General features: G+C 37.1%; 1 protein-coding gene across 1 annotated transcript; it reads left to right on the forward strand.

Moving 5' to 3' along the window:
• Nucleotides 1-720: 720 nt before the first annotated feature.
• Nucleotides 721-14,713, forward strand: fxyd6 (FXYD domain containing ion transport regulator 6). Its single transcript, XM_044120369.1, has 13 exons — nt 721-1,004; nt 5,382-5,435; nt 5,800-5,823; nt 7,053-7,088; nt 7,220-7,294; nt 7,511-7,547; nt 7,659-7,705; nt 11,623-11,684; nt 12,795-12,843; nt 13,452-13,487; nt 13,712-13,786; nt 14,068-14,099; nt 14,451-14,713. The coding sequence occupies exons 2-13, from the start codon at nt 5,387-5,389 to the stop codon at nt 14,478-14,480; spliced, it is 552 nt and encodes a 183-aa protein (XP_043976304.1). The 5' UTR covers nt 721-1,004; nt 5,382-5,386; the 3' UTR covers nt 14,481-14,713.
• Nucleotides 14,714-14,757: the final 44 nt, after the last annotated feature.

Genomic DNA, 14,757 nt, shown 5'->3' on the forward strand with positions numbered 1-14,757 from the left:
GGAAGGCGATGACCAGGCTAGGTATCGGACAGCATTGTCAAATGCTAAATTTGTTTAATTTTCTTTGCTTCTTTGTGTCTGACTAAAAGATAATGGACACCAGACCAAAATAATGCAAACCAAGCTGGAGACCACTCACAGAGTGATTGACTCCACTCATACTGCATTCATGTAAAATAAGCCCCAGTCATGTGTTGGATGTGTTTACTGTTATATGAACAAACTATTCAATAGCTCCACATTTAGGATACTGTCTCGCCAGTATCATGTTCCCTTGGTAAGTGAGGCTACTTCTTCTTTTTTTTCTTCTTTTTAATAATGAGTAAAATAGTTAGTAATATCCAAACCAGTAACCAGATTAAAGATATCCAAGTTACTGTGCGTTATTATTTCTTTTTGTTTTCAATAAAGAATGAAGTAAAATCAATAAGTAACTAATTACTTTTTTTGGAGAATGAATCTAAAGAATAGTCGGATTACTTTTTCCAATTTATCTGTGGTAACGGTTATATAACATGACTACGTAGGAAACTAATTTTGGGTTTCCACTTTTGTAAGACATATTATTGAAAATCAACATAAAGGTTTTAAGCTTTTATATTTGTCAATAAAACTTTTAGAAGATATTCTAATTGTGATTCGCCAGTATATGCTATGAATATGAGACAAAAAAAGAAATCCGTATGATGGAATCTATATATTACCAGTCTCTGCAGAGCGAGGAGAGACGGAGAGAGACAGAGAAAGGGAAGCGACAGGATCCAACACACGGAGAAAAGCTGTTGCTGCAGGAACCACGTTGTTATCCATCACGTCTGTTTTTGCCTTTTTTTTTCTTCCCAGAAATCGTGTCTACATGATCGTTGTGCGACATACAAACAGATGAGCTGTCTTGTCGAAACCAAATCGTTAGTGAAACAAGCAGATTGATTCACTGATTGTCGCGGGCGGATATATAGCTATTATATAAATACAAACCCAAACGTCCTCCGGAGAAACAACAGGTAAGTTGATGAGCGCATATTTGATTTCTCGCATTGCCACTGCCGTGCATGTTTTCTGGGAAACGATGTGTTCACGTGCATTTAGACTGGCTGTCACATTCAGCAGGCACGATGCGGTTCCGCGGTCCAAATAACTTGCAGGGACGCAATTAACAACACTTCCAGTCAAACCGTGAGGGTGTGTCTGCTGGCACTCGTTGCGAGACACAACACGCACGAAAACACGGGTCGCATCGTGATTAATTGACTTTCTCTGATTGCTTATCAGATGAGTATTGTTTTTTTTGTTGTGTTTTTTTTTTTTTGTTTGTTTTTTTGACATAAATATCAAGTTCTATTGAATATCTCAGGGCTCCGCAGAAAAGGAAACACCAGCTCAGACATGAGTGGTGTCTTTGTTTCCCCCTCCAGAACATGATCCACAGGTTGGGGAGGACCGATGCGCTTCCGTCACAGACTTGATGGGAATAATTTTGCTCCAGAGTAATGACGACGTCATTACACGTAAGGGTGCCTTAGGTTAATAGTCTAACTCGTTATTGATGTAAAGGTTATTGATGACCTTGTAGGATCAACTTCATCTCCCAATCATATTTGACTTGTGCATTTCTGGAGGATTTTACAGTTTTGGTGAAATTCAACCTTGCTCTTTTGATTTTTAAGCTGTGGACCACACCCGATTTTTTTTCTCTCTCTTTCTTTGTTTATAAATGTACACTGACTGATTTGTTGTCCCTGCATGTGTTTTGATATAAGGACACCATCGATTCGCGGACCACTTTCTCATTCAGCTGCGATTTCTTATTGGATACTGTTGGAACGACGCACATTGTTGTCATGGTGATTTGACATTTTTATTATGATGATGGCGGATATAAAGGGGCAGGTTACTGCACATGGTTTATGGAGGCCAATGTGACCCATTTATTTATCCTAGATTTAAAAAGAAAGAGAGGAGTGAATGAATGAAAACCTTCCTTATTGGTGGTTTGATTTACATTAAATTGAATAAAATACAGTCAACCATAAGAGGACCACTACTGATGACATTATTTTAAAAACAGCTGTGATAATTGGGTCATCAGGCTCATGGTAGTTTATTTGGAACAAAATCATACTTTATATGACCATTTAGTTTCTTCCCGAAAAATGTAAAACTGTTTAAAGGTGTTTTTGTCCCGCATACCCTAAATACGACTAAAAATCAACAAGCTCAAATGTTTTCATCTTGCTTGTATAAGCTCCTCCTTTTCCCCCGTCATGTGAACGATGAGTCTCGTATCATTTTTTAAAATTATTTTATGCATTCTCACATTTCATACACCATGTGACTTCTATACAATAGACTGCCTCTCCACTGTCCTCACCTCAGACAGTGTCTCCCCTAAATGCCCTTCACTAAGCTTTCTCAACAGACAGTGTGTGTTTTTTTAACAGACATGAACCACAGGGTGTGGTTCATGTCTCCTACCTTGACTGTCTCTCTGCTTGCCCTCTCCTTATAAAAAAAAAGCCTCTCCATCTGTTGTGTTATTTTCTCCCCACTTTGCTCTCCTCCTCCTCTCTTTGATATAGAGTGTCTAGAATAGAATAGGTTCATTCTTTATTTGTCCCTCAGTGAGGGAATTCTGAGCATGGAGATGTAGTACACTAAGATGGACATTTTAAAAAAAGACTAACAACAAAAAGAAAATGGAAAAAGCTCTTGGGCCCTCTGAATAAAGGCTTAATTGGTTTTACCTCCTTTGGTAGCAACAATGTCCCTGAAGCATTTGTGATAACTGAGAGTGAGTATTTTACATGGCATGCAGAGAAATCTTGCCTGACTCTTCTTTGTGGAACTGTTGCATTTCACCCACATTGGAGGTTTTTTTTATATTATGAATAACTCCCACCATTGGTATGAGATTTATGTTTGAAATTTGACTAGACCTCTCTGAAACATTCAACTTGTCCTGAATCATTCGGAGGTGGATTTGCGGGTGGGATTTGGATCATCAGCCAGGTGTGTTTTGAGCTTAAGGTGACAAATATGTGCCTGGAGAGTTTTCTTTTCAGGATTCTTCTTCCATCATTTCTGTTCTGCACATCACACTTCCTCCACTTTGAATTGCTGTCTCATGTTATATTATGTCACGTCAACCTTCCCAAAATTTCCACTTCTGTTTCATCAGTCCACAGAATACTTTCCAGAACGTCTTGGGGATCATTGCAGGATGATTTGTGTAGATTTTCTTCCTTGAAAATTTAAATCAACACTTGGAAAATAGAAGTGCTATACTCACTTTATATGGCTTAAAAAATTTGTTTGATGTTGATTAGTTAAAATGAAGTAAAAGGCAAAAACAGGAGAAATGTGTGTAGGGACATAAAAATATGTTTAAGGCCTTTTTGAATGAATGCCGTCATGTATATTAAAAATTCTCATAAATTGTAATACCACTCTAATATGGAGATGCAACAAAATGCACAAAGTGTTATCTTAATAGGGCGATGCTAGTAGTCAAAATCAACACATTTTAATTGGTGGCATCAAGTGTAAATTTTCAATCTAAAATAAATCTGACATTGCAACAAAAAAAGAAAAAGCAGTGAGTACAGACGCAGCATCTGAAAAAAATGGCCTCTTTATGGCTCTGGTTGCCAGTAATTGCAAAATTGCATTATAACATGACTATAAGTAGAAGCGACAAGATACATATCTGCAGTTGCATGGAAGAAGTCGCTTTACACAACGGCCTCTGAAGCTACACAGATGATCTGTGTTTCAGGTGGATTATTTTCACAGAATTGTCCTTTTCACCCTGTTCTTCTCTCAATTTGTCCACAGCATCACATGTGTGTAAATCCTGGGAAAGGGTGAGGATTCAGGAAGACAAAATGCAAAGATCTGTTTTATTTATTCATAGTTTTGTTAAGCTGTGGATGATTAGAATGATGCGATCTTTAAAGGGATCTATTTTGAAGACAAATAAGGCTTTGAATGAAGAAATGGCCAAAAACAAATTGTGTTAAAGAAGTGTGAAAGCACTACAGGAAAGCACATAAAAAAACATTTAAATAAATTGGAAATAATGTTCTAAAAAATTTATGAAATAAAAATATAAGATTGAAGAGTTGTTTAATGATTTATTTGAGTTGAACATATATGATGTTCAGAGGATAAGCTTTTTTGGGGATAAGCTTCAATCATCAAATCCGCTGTGAAAACAAAAAGCCTCTTAAAATATACAAACGTGACACACTGTCACATAGGGTCATTCAGATTAGCTTATAAGGTTGACAATAGTACACTACATATAAATTACAAAATGATGTATCTGTCCAGTCCGTTCCAACTTTGATGAAAACACTAAATTATTTGTAACTTTAATAGAAATGCTTCGGTGCAAACTCACAAGCAGCAGGAATTAACCTAAAAAAAATGAATTAAGGATTAGAACAGAACATAATTCTCAATTTAAATAAAGTAAATAATGTAATAGTTGTTTATTTATTTTTCCCTTAATAAACACTTCAGGTGTAGAAACCTTTAGTGGAGCAAGTTTATTCTCTTCTGTATTTCTTTCATTATTTCAGGGATGTTTGAAGAGCTTTTAAACTGTACTATTTACAAAAGGCTGACACAGTGAGTGTACAGGTGCAGCAATGCGATGTTTATGATTTGTTTCTGCTGATACTGTAAAGAGGCTCAGAAAGGACAAGCAGCCAAATGGACCTAAGTAGACCAACAGTGAGTAAAATGGGGGAGGTATGCGACCGGTTTAACCCTTTAAAACAAGATGTAATAAAACCTTCAGGAACCTCAGACTTAAACTGTGAAGCCCTGCTAAGTGTGGCTTTAGATTGCCTTCAGAATTTTCTTTTCAATATGTGGAGACAGCCGATGTGGGGATTGGTTTATTTTGACCAATTCATCCCGGAAACAGGCCAGATATAAATGGTGATAGTTGATTCAGAGCACAGAGAGTTTGAGACACAGTGGATTCGTGTGTGAGCACACTGAGCAGTCTATATGAAAATAGGTCAAGGTTATGTGTTGTCCTTTGGGACGACAGCTTTCTCTATGCTTGGAAGAGACTGAACCTATTTGGCTCCAAACGCAGATAATTATGCAGGATTGAAAAAACAATGTCTGCAGGTTTTTAAACATCCGTCAACCTCCAGAGGTTTGGACGTGGCTGACGATGTGTCATTTGGTTTCTGTTGATTATAAATTTTAATTTACACCTGAAGCATTAACACGTAAAACAATAGATTTTTTATTTTTTTCCAAGAGACATATGCAAATATATATGGTTGTAGCAGTGTGTTTCACCTCATTCACTGTAGTTTCTTATGTCTTCTTCCTTTCACTCTTTCTTACTCTGTCAACAGTTGCCATGGAAACGGTTTTGCTCTTCCTCTCCTCACTCCTGGTGTGTGTAGCTGGTAAGTGCTCCCCTGCTTACCAAAAAGACACACACTTGCACGTTCACAAAGCACCCATAAGGAGGCGCTGTTTGGGCAGACAGGGTTGCTTTGGGGGGAAAGCAAAGCCAGCCTGGGTGAGATTGTTCAGCAAAACATCAATTACCACCTAAAGCCTTTATGAGTCACATGTACACACTGGCTCACTCACTCAATGTGTGAGGTCTCTTAAAATATAATGATATATAAAATAGTCTATAACCTGTGCGATTGTGAGATACTTTTGAAAGCAAACATATATCAAATCAGTTCCAGCTCTTTTTCTGTGTTGCTTCTTTTTCCTTCAGTTTTCCTCTAATCTCCTCATCTTGTCTGTGCTTTTCAGCTGAATCAGACAGCAGTGTTATGGGTAAGTGCCCCACATTTACTAACAGGGTTGAAACTGAACATTTGGTTTCAAGATCATCCCCTTGAGGTCATGTGCACTAGAGTATACAGTGGCAAAAGTGCAAAAATATCAATACCAAATTAGTGAGTTGTCTTTTTTTGTTTTTTTTTGACAAAATTAAAACTTCTAAAATTGTTGATCTTGATCAGTTGTTCTTGAGGCTCTTAAATGTTGTTTCTGTTGTGCGTTTTTGGACATAGGCAGGGTTTTTTTTATACTGGTTTGAACTTATTTCTAGTAGGAAAAAAAATATTTCCTTAGGTCAAAGTCCAACAGAAGTTCAAAATATTTTTTATACACCATTTTGTTGTTAATCAAAAGAAACAAGAAAGAGAAAAGGCAAAGTTCATCATTGTGAAGTGGAAGTAAATAGTATACATGATTTTTATTTTTTTTCACCAATAAAAATATTAAATATCATTTGTTTTCCTCTCTCTGGGCTCTTACCACCAAATTAAATTCCTATATAATAGACTGACGTCATGAGCCATGCATTTAGAAAATGCAATCCGGCTGTGTGTAATTTAATATAAATATAAATACATCTGAATACGTGGCCACACGTTTTTTTTAGTGATCAAGCATCATCATCATAAAGTCCAAGAAACAAAACCTGAAGGTCAGAGAAAAAGTTGCTGAGAAGTTTAAAACAGGATTAGGTTATAAACCTCTGAACATCTCATAGCCTGCTGTTCAATCTATCATTCAAAATAGGGGGGGAAAATGTCATAGCTGGGAAGCTAACAAACTGACAGCTGGTGCAGGAAAGCATTATAAAGAGAAGCAGCCATCAGGCCAATAGAAACCTTTTCGAAGCTGCAGACATCCACAGCTTGGTGGAAGAATCTGTAGAAGGATTCATGGAAGACTGGGAAGAAGTACAGCCGCTGCAGAACGAAAACCGCAGGAGGTCCAATTTGCAATTTGCCAGAATTCATCTGTAGGGGACACAGCAACCACAAGGAGGAGTAACCTCTGAGATGAAAATTGAACGTTCTGGCTAACATGTATAATACACTTTGTGACGCTGCCGATTTCCTTAAATGAGTTCAGCTACAGGTGGGAAAAACATTAAAAATGTATTTTAAATTCCTTTGAAATGTATTTCAAATGTAACTGAGAATAGCACAAAAGACTAGAGCATATTTTTATTTGTCCTGTAAGATTTTCTTTGTTCTATACATTCACAGAGGAGCATTCAGTGGCTGAAAATCCTTTTATTTATGGTAAGTTTAAAGCAGACGACTTGCAAACGCTGAGTGACCAAAGTGTTATCAGACTTCTGTATGAAATCAATAGCTAATACATTTCTTTACAAGATGAGTAAATTATTGCATCTCTTTTTTTTTCTTTTCAGATTATGAGAGTTTGAGAATTGGGGGATTGACGTTTGCTGTGATCCTGTTTATGATGGGCATCCTTCTAATCCTCAGTAAGAAGATTTCTGATTTCTCTGTTTGACCACATCTACATGCACTCAAAATAATTTCAAACAGAATCAAAAGTAAAGGTGTCACAGGTTGTCCTCGTAATCATATTAGCCCTTCTTTACATTTTCAACCCCACTATGATAACCATGATAACGAAAGAGACATGTCCTTCTTATGACATATTTAGAGGTCAGGTGATGATTTGTCTCTGCTTGTAGGTCGACGATGCCGCTGTGGAGGAAAACAGAAGCCCAGGTAAGCCTGAGTTTCTGCTGAGCTGAAGAGAAGAGTTGGTCATAACAGACCTTTAATGTTTTTGTCTATCATTAGTTAGTTATGCTGACAGCCTGTAAACTCTCTCCGCAGGGCCCCTGGAGAGGAGGCACAAGAGGAAAACCTCATTGTCACCAAGGGTAACGACAAAAATACACATAACAAATTCTGTGTTGAATTTAGCAAACCCCTTTTCTTTAGCATTAGTTTGTTTGCTTAGCTTTCAACATGTTGTGTCTACTGCTATAATATATTTTAGCATATGTTAATAATGTGTCTCATATTCCATCAAGGGCCATTAAAAATCCTATCTGAATGTTTGTTGAATATTTTTTGTTTTACTTTAAGTGGGTAAAAATTCCTTGTTTTGGGGATTTTCAAGCTTTGTAAAGTGTTAAAGTGGAAGTCTGCTGAGCGATAATTTGAACCTGGCACAATCAAAATAAGAACAGAGTAATGTTGGTTGATCATTTTCTAAGGCTAATCTCAGACATGCTGCATTTTTTGACTTTCAAAATGCATTCAATTGAAGCAGTCCCAGAGGTGACACTTTTGACTTGTAAAAACTCTTAGTCCTTGTCATGAGTTACTTTACGTTAAAGTCATTTCTGTCAGATGTAAGACTAAAACTTCACCAAATTTGTTGACAAAGTAAAATTTATTATGACAAAAATCCAAGCTGGAAGTGCCTTTTTGCATATACAATTTGATGTTTCCTCTATTAAGAACTAATCCTAATGGAACATGTACACTATTTTCACCCCATTTTTTCCCATAACAGCCACAAAATCCAAAGTTTTCTTTTTGGACTTCATTGACTTGATCCCCTTATACCTATGCTTTCTTTCAGCAATCACTTTCCTCTTAGTACTTGTCTTCAAAGCAGAAATTAGTAGAGTGCGTGACCGATAGTTGGTCTGCCTATTAGCTGTTTCTAATTATTTTCTTGCCTGGTCTATCAATTTATCAGAAGACTTGGTAGCTTTGGATATTTTCTCATTTACTTTCTTATTTTGAATAATTAAACAGCGCTCTGTTGGATTTTCAAAGCTTAGAATATAGTTTTAAAACAGAAATCTGGCTTAGCTCTTCCCGACTTGTCTGATGCTGTTTGTTCACGTAAACTTCTATCAGTCCTTTTACAGAACAGCAGTGTTTATACTTAAATCCAGCTACAGCTACATACTGGCGATCTCACATATAAAGCAAATGGTAGCATTAGATTTATCTAAGGACAATCAGTAAAAACGAGGTTGAAAACAAATGCATGACAATTTCTTCGCATTTTGGTTTATTAAATTGTACAAAGAAAGCATCGTTTTCCTTCCAAGTCGTGGGCTACTTTTTGCAGACTATAAATACATTGCATGGTAGCTGGCATACTCCACTGTACTGAATCTAAAACCTATTTCTCTGACCCATTTCAGCTGCAGGGGCTGCCAAAGAGACTCCAGCAGAAAACTGAGGCAACAGGAGCGGTTTCTGAAAGGAAGCAACAATAACATATATTTAAAAAAAAAAAAAAGAAACGACGTGAGGTTTATTCTAGTTAGTTGTACGGGAGGGTGAGGACAAGGTGTATACGTTTAAAAATGTAACAAGTGAGTAGATCTTTTGCCAGGTGTTCATTTTTTTTTTTTTGTGAGTAGTCCTTCAGTGCTCTTGTCAAATGCTGTGCCTTTTCTGTGACAGTCTTTCACTGCAGTTTGTTGTGGCAACTTTGGCACAAATTTGTCTTATAAATTCTTGAGATATTTTTAGTGTTGTGAGTTCAGATGTTTCATTGTTCTTCTACTAATTGACTTTAGGTTTTAGGATTCGTGAATCTGTTGTTTGTTTTTCTCAGCTGTCCTGAGGAAAAAAAAAATGTCACATGTATAATATAAGATATATGCATATATACAGTATTTAAATTTGAATACTTTACATATGAGCTATTTAGATCTTTGTGTGTGTTTGAATGGTTAGGCGTGTTTGGGTGAACGTGTGTACAGGGCTGGATTTAGGAGAATGTGGCTCACAGGGTAAATCCATTCCAGTGAAAGATTAAAGAAATATTCATGAATGAAATAAAAAAAAAAAAACACTCTTAGTGTGACTAACATGTTGCGTAGCATATGCTTTTTATGTATATATTTGAGTGTAGTTTAATGGGTTGAAATTCTACGTCAATTGGCACAATTAAATAATTTAATAGTTATCCATCGGAAAGTTTTCTTTTTTTTTTACTTGATCCTATATTATATTGTATGAAATCGATTTTTATTATATGATTCAGTTGAATCAAAACGAACTGAATCGTAACAAAACACAACTGAGAGGTCAGCAAGTATTTTTGAACAGGTTTTTGGTGCTTGTGTCTCTTTGACTCATCAGATTGTTTGCGCCGTATCAACACATGTACTGTATCTGCTGAAAAGAGACGTGTTGGCCCAAAATATTACACCACCTATGCCAGAGCAGTGGTCTTACTGCCAAACGCAGAAATACACTGCTCTGTCAGAGCCAGTAGGAGTGTCTTAGTGCTATCAATCACTCTGATGTATGAGCTGCAGCTCTGCTAATGGGGAGCAAACAGCTGACAATTACACAAAAACAGTTTTTATTTGCCGTCAGTTGGTGGTCATGCTTACTAGCCTGCATGTTCACGGCAAGCTCCCTTGTCAGGAAGGAGGTGCAGCAAAGCAGATAACAAGAAGGGTATGAGCAGCACATACATAAAAGTGATTGACAGTGCTAAGACCCTCCTCCTGGCTCTGATGGGTTGTTTCTGACCCACTGGTGTATTTTTGAAGGTAGCAAAAATACACCTTCTCCGTGAGAAGGCAGAGAAGCTTAACCTTTTCCACAGATCATCTGTTTTATACTATCACAACATAGAGACAGTTTTAGCAAATATGTTAAACATCTTTTTTGTAAAAACGTTACACACTGCATCTTTAACAACAACCCCCAAAACGCAGTATCGACAGGCTACTTCTCTGGTCCCCCTTTTTCTTAAGTCCGGCCCTGGATGTTTATTGTTTGGTGTGCAGGATTGTGAACACATCACATCTGCTCTGATTGTGTATCTCTCTCCATGTAGACGTGATTATCCTTTTACAAGACAATCTCAGCACTGCTCTCTGAGCGGGATTCACAGGTATCTGCACAAGCTCCTCCGCTGTTGTGTGTGTTTTTATTTATTTTTTATTTTTTTAACCACCTGAAATGGAGAGAGCTCACACATCAGCTGTGTCACTGCCTTTCTTCTCCACATATCTACTGCAGTGCTGTGTCACTGGCTCCACTGGGATTAACTGGTCTCTAGCAGGCAGTGATTAGCTTCCCCTCCACTTGCAGTCGCTAGCGCTGCAAGCTCTTTAAATCAAGGGAAGTGTTTTTTTTCCCCCTGTTATTATTTTTGCTTTCCACTGTCACAACTTTTTTTTTTCAAATGACTACACATTCTCTGAAAGACAAAGTGTGGATGGATCTGTTTGAGAGGTTTAACCTCAAAAACTGTGTTATTTCTGTGTCAGTCTATATTAAAAGTAGCTAAATGCGAGCTAAAACAGAGTGGGAACAGACTGCTGTACAACTACTGCTGTGTTCATCTCCTGCATAAAGCCTTGTTGTGTAGCAACCTGTTGTACTTTTGGCATAATTGAATAAAAGTGTGTTCAAAGACAGAGTGTGCCTTTATTCATTTTTATTCTGTAAAACATTTCCTTTTCTCCAGAGTGTTTTATGCTCGAAAGCATTAAGATGACTCTGATCCTCCATCAATGTCAGTCAAGGTTGTTTCACTGTCAAAGCTTTGAAGCAGCACGGGCTTCTTTTGCAGCAACGCAGATTGTAACGTCCTCCTCTTTTTCTTTCATGATTCCAAAGGTCGTCTCTTCTCCTGCTATATCTGCACTGAGTTTATGAGACTGTAAATTTGTAACCAAGCAGTCGCACTGAAGTATGGTGGAAGGAATGGAAAACTTGTATGGGTGTGTGTATGTTTGGGTGCGTAATTATGTGTGTGTGCAAGGGGGTGGATCTGTAAGTTAGGAAGATGGGTTGCAGACAGGATCACCCACACAAGTCCACACACACCTGGGCAGAGGTAATACAGAACCTTCAGCTCCTCAGGTAGGTTATTCCTTATATTGTATGAAAATTTCATAAATAAACCATGCTTGTCATTGAAAATTATTTCAGATTCGTACTTATGGTTCTTACAAGTGTGGTGTATATTACAACTGTGTAAGAAAGGGTCAAGTTTCTTCTTAGTAAAGATGATATCACATTTTGTGTGAAACAGATACAGTTTGTATGTATTGTAAAAAGTATTTTCTCCAAACCAGTGATACACATTAAATAGGTATATATGTTAAAAAGTGAATTTAGATTACTTCATCTGGATGTTCTTATCAATTGCACTTTTTTTTAGAGATTGTTTTTGCTGTACGTCTTTGTTAAAGTCACTTTGTATCAACACTGTGGAAAGCACAGCTAGGTTTTGATTCTCCGTCTATTTCTTTGACTGTTCAAGGTTCAAGGTTAATGAATATTGGAGCCATAATGCATTAATGAGTAACATCTTTCCCCTTGGTGAATGTCCTCAAGCTCACTGGTGAATGGAAAAGGCCAGGTCACATAATGCATATAGCAGGGAAGTCCATAATTCAGTGAGGTTTCAGCTGAAAGGAGAGACAGCCAAGGAAAATGTTAGTCTGTTAATCTGTGGGAGTTAATGATTATAGGTCAAAAGATGTAGCTTGAATGAAAAGGTTTTCTCTGTGTGTGTGTGTGGGTGTGTGTAGTTCAAGGGTAATGGTAGAAGGAATGGAGAGTAAAAGATCAATAATACCATTAGCCTCTTTAAATTCCCATCAAAGATCAAGGCAGTCACATTGTGGCTGCAGCAGGAAACCTAATGAGGCAATTTGTCAGAACACACACCGTATAGAGTTTCTGTGCCTTTCATTGAGCGTTCATCTAAAATAAAGAAGCTGAAATTAATGAACTTCAACAGTTTCTAGGCATACATTAAAATGAAAATAAAGGCCATCTTAAACAAAAATACTTCCACCTTCACCCCTAGAAAAAGCATTCAGACATCAAACCTACTGAGAATACTCAGCAATGTGACAAAGAACTGCAATAAATGAGTTAACAATTTGGATTTTGATGGCCCACCGGATACAGTATGCATTTGTTATTAAAGTTTTGTTCACTTTTTGCTTTCCGTTCGGACAGCTGAGTCAAGAGAACTCACACAGACAAAACACCATGTCTTCGGCAAAAGGTGAGTGAAGCCGCTCATTACCACTTGATAACAGTTAGCGGAAAAGCACCATGCAATTACGCAATCACAGTCACTCTCAGGACAACAAACAGCTGAAAACTAATAAATCCTAAAAACTAATATCCATTTTTATATTCTGTTTCTTTGAAACTTGAGCATAAACATGAATAAGCAAACATCCCGTAGCATTGCAGTACCTTGTCACTGAGGTGGTTTTTGATACGGGCACTAGCCCTCGCCACTTAAGGTGGTATTGTGTCAGGGATAGCAGGGAAATCAATGTCTTCCACTTTGCATCTTCTGTTGCTCATTGTTTGTCAAGTTAATACTGAGTTGATGCTAAATGTATTGTGCACAGTGGAAGCAAATGTGCCAAAACCCGCAGCCAGTTAATGACACCGAAGGTAATATCTGAGGCAGTAACTTTTTATGTCATTGATGCAATCTGTACTCCAATACAAACAATTACACAGTTAATTTATGCTTAACAAGGGGCAGATTACTTAAAAAGTAAAATAAAACGTACAATATTTTCACCTTAAAAAGTTTTTTAAGTTTTTTTTTAATTTTAAGTCTTCTGCTTGTGTCCATTCCTTGTTTCCGCTCAGATGCAGCAACTGACTGGGATGCAGACTTTACATACGGTGAGTAGTTGTTTCCTGGAAATCTGCATTTGACAATAGAACAGTGGGCTGCATATATTGTCAGCATGAATTGTAAGGCATAAAAAAGTAGTTTTTAAATGGCCAATTAAAGGAAAACAGAAGGATTATTGAGCATAAAAAGAGAAAAATAGAATATATGGTTGGAGTCACAGACTTTGAGTAATTGTGATGACTTGGTGATGGTTTTTGGTGCAAATTTTCAGATTATGAAACACTGCGTGTGGGAGGACTGGTCTTTGCCGGGGTTGTGGTGTTCCTTTCCTTGATTCTGTTGCTTGGTAAGTCTTTCGCAACCTTATGTATGAGCATTTCGGGTTTGCACGATTGGGCCTTTAAAGAGATATAATGAGAAAGAGAACAGTGATATGTGAGTGTTGAATCTGGATTCCTCCAGTCAGTGTTTGGCTGGAAAGACGTCACTGGCTTCAAAACAAGCAGTTAAAAAGGGAGCTAGAAAATATTTAACATTCTGTTTAAGGGGTTTGGCTACTGCAATGCTTCCATAAACTGATGTTTTGATTTTGATACAAATAATAAAATCTTTTCTTTTTCTTCTTAGGTAACAAGGTCAGAAACTGTGGCAAACCCAAGGTAAGTTTGCCCATGTCCAAATCGCACGTGGATTTATAGTGACATCTGCTGGTCATAATGGGAATCACATTTTTAATCAGTGATTGGCATATTTGTGCCACTGTACCAGTAGGAAACACCGACTGAAGACTTTAACTTCTACTCAGAAATGCTTATTTAAGCTGTTTTATTTGTCTTCATGTTTGATTGATTGAAAGCCAGGGTTTTTGTAGAACCACTAGTTTAAAGTTTTTAATGATATAATGATTTTTTTTTGTTTTGTTTTGTTTTAAAAATGTTTTGGTCATGAAAGCTGATATTAACATTTAATGGTGACTACATTAAATCTAACATATTTGTTATTATCCTCAGCGTAAACCTGTTCTAGAAGAAGATTACTGAGCCAAGCTATGGAAGCAACCGAAAAACACAAAAGGATGCAAGAATATGCTGCTGTCAATTGTTAAGTGTGACATGAAAACATTTTGTATTAATAAAGTATATATAAGCGAAATGCAATGTTGCTAAGTCCTTGAGGCACAAGAAGAAGAGCAAGAAGAAGATGCCTGGATTTCAAACACAGAAAAGAAGCAAATACTAAATGCAGTAAAGAAAACTTCCTTTCATTGTCATGAGCTGCTGGCCTGCTCTTTGTGTTTGTTCAGTGAAAGTGTAATTC

The sequence above is a fragment of the Gambusia affinis genome, linkage group LG06 (genome assembly GCF_019740435.1).
Source record: "Gambusia affinis linkage group LG06, SWU_Gaff_1.0, whole genome shotgun sequence".
NCBI lineage: Eukaryota > Metazoa > Chordata > Actinopteri > Cyprinodontiformes > Poeciliidae > Gambusia > Gambusia affinis.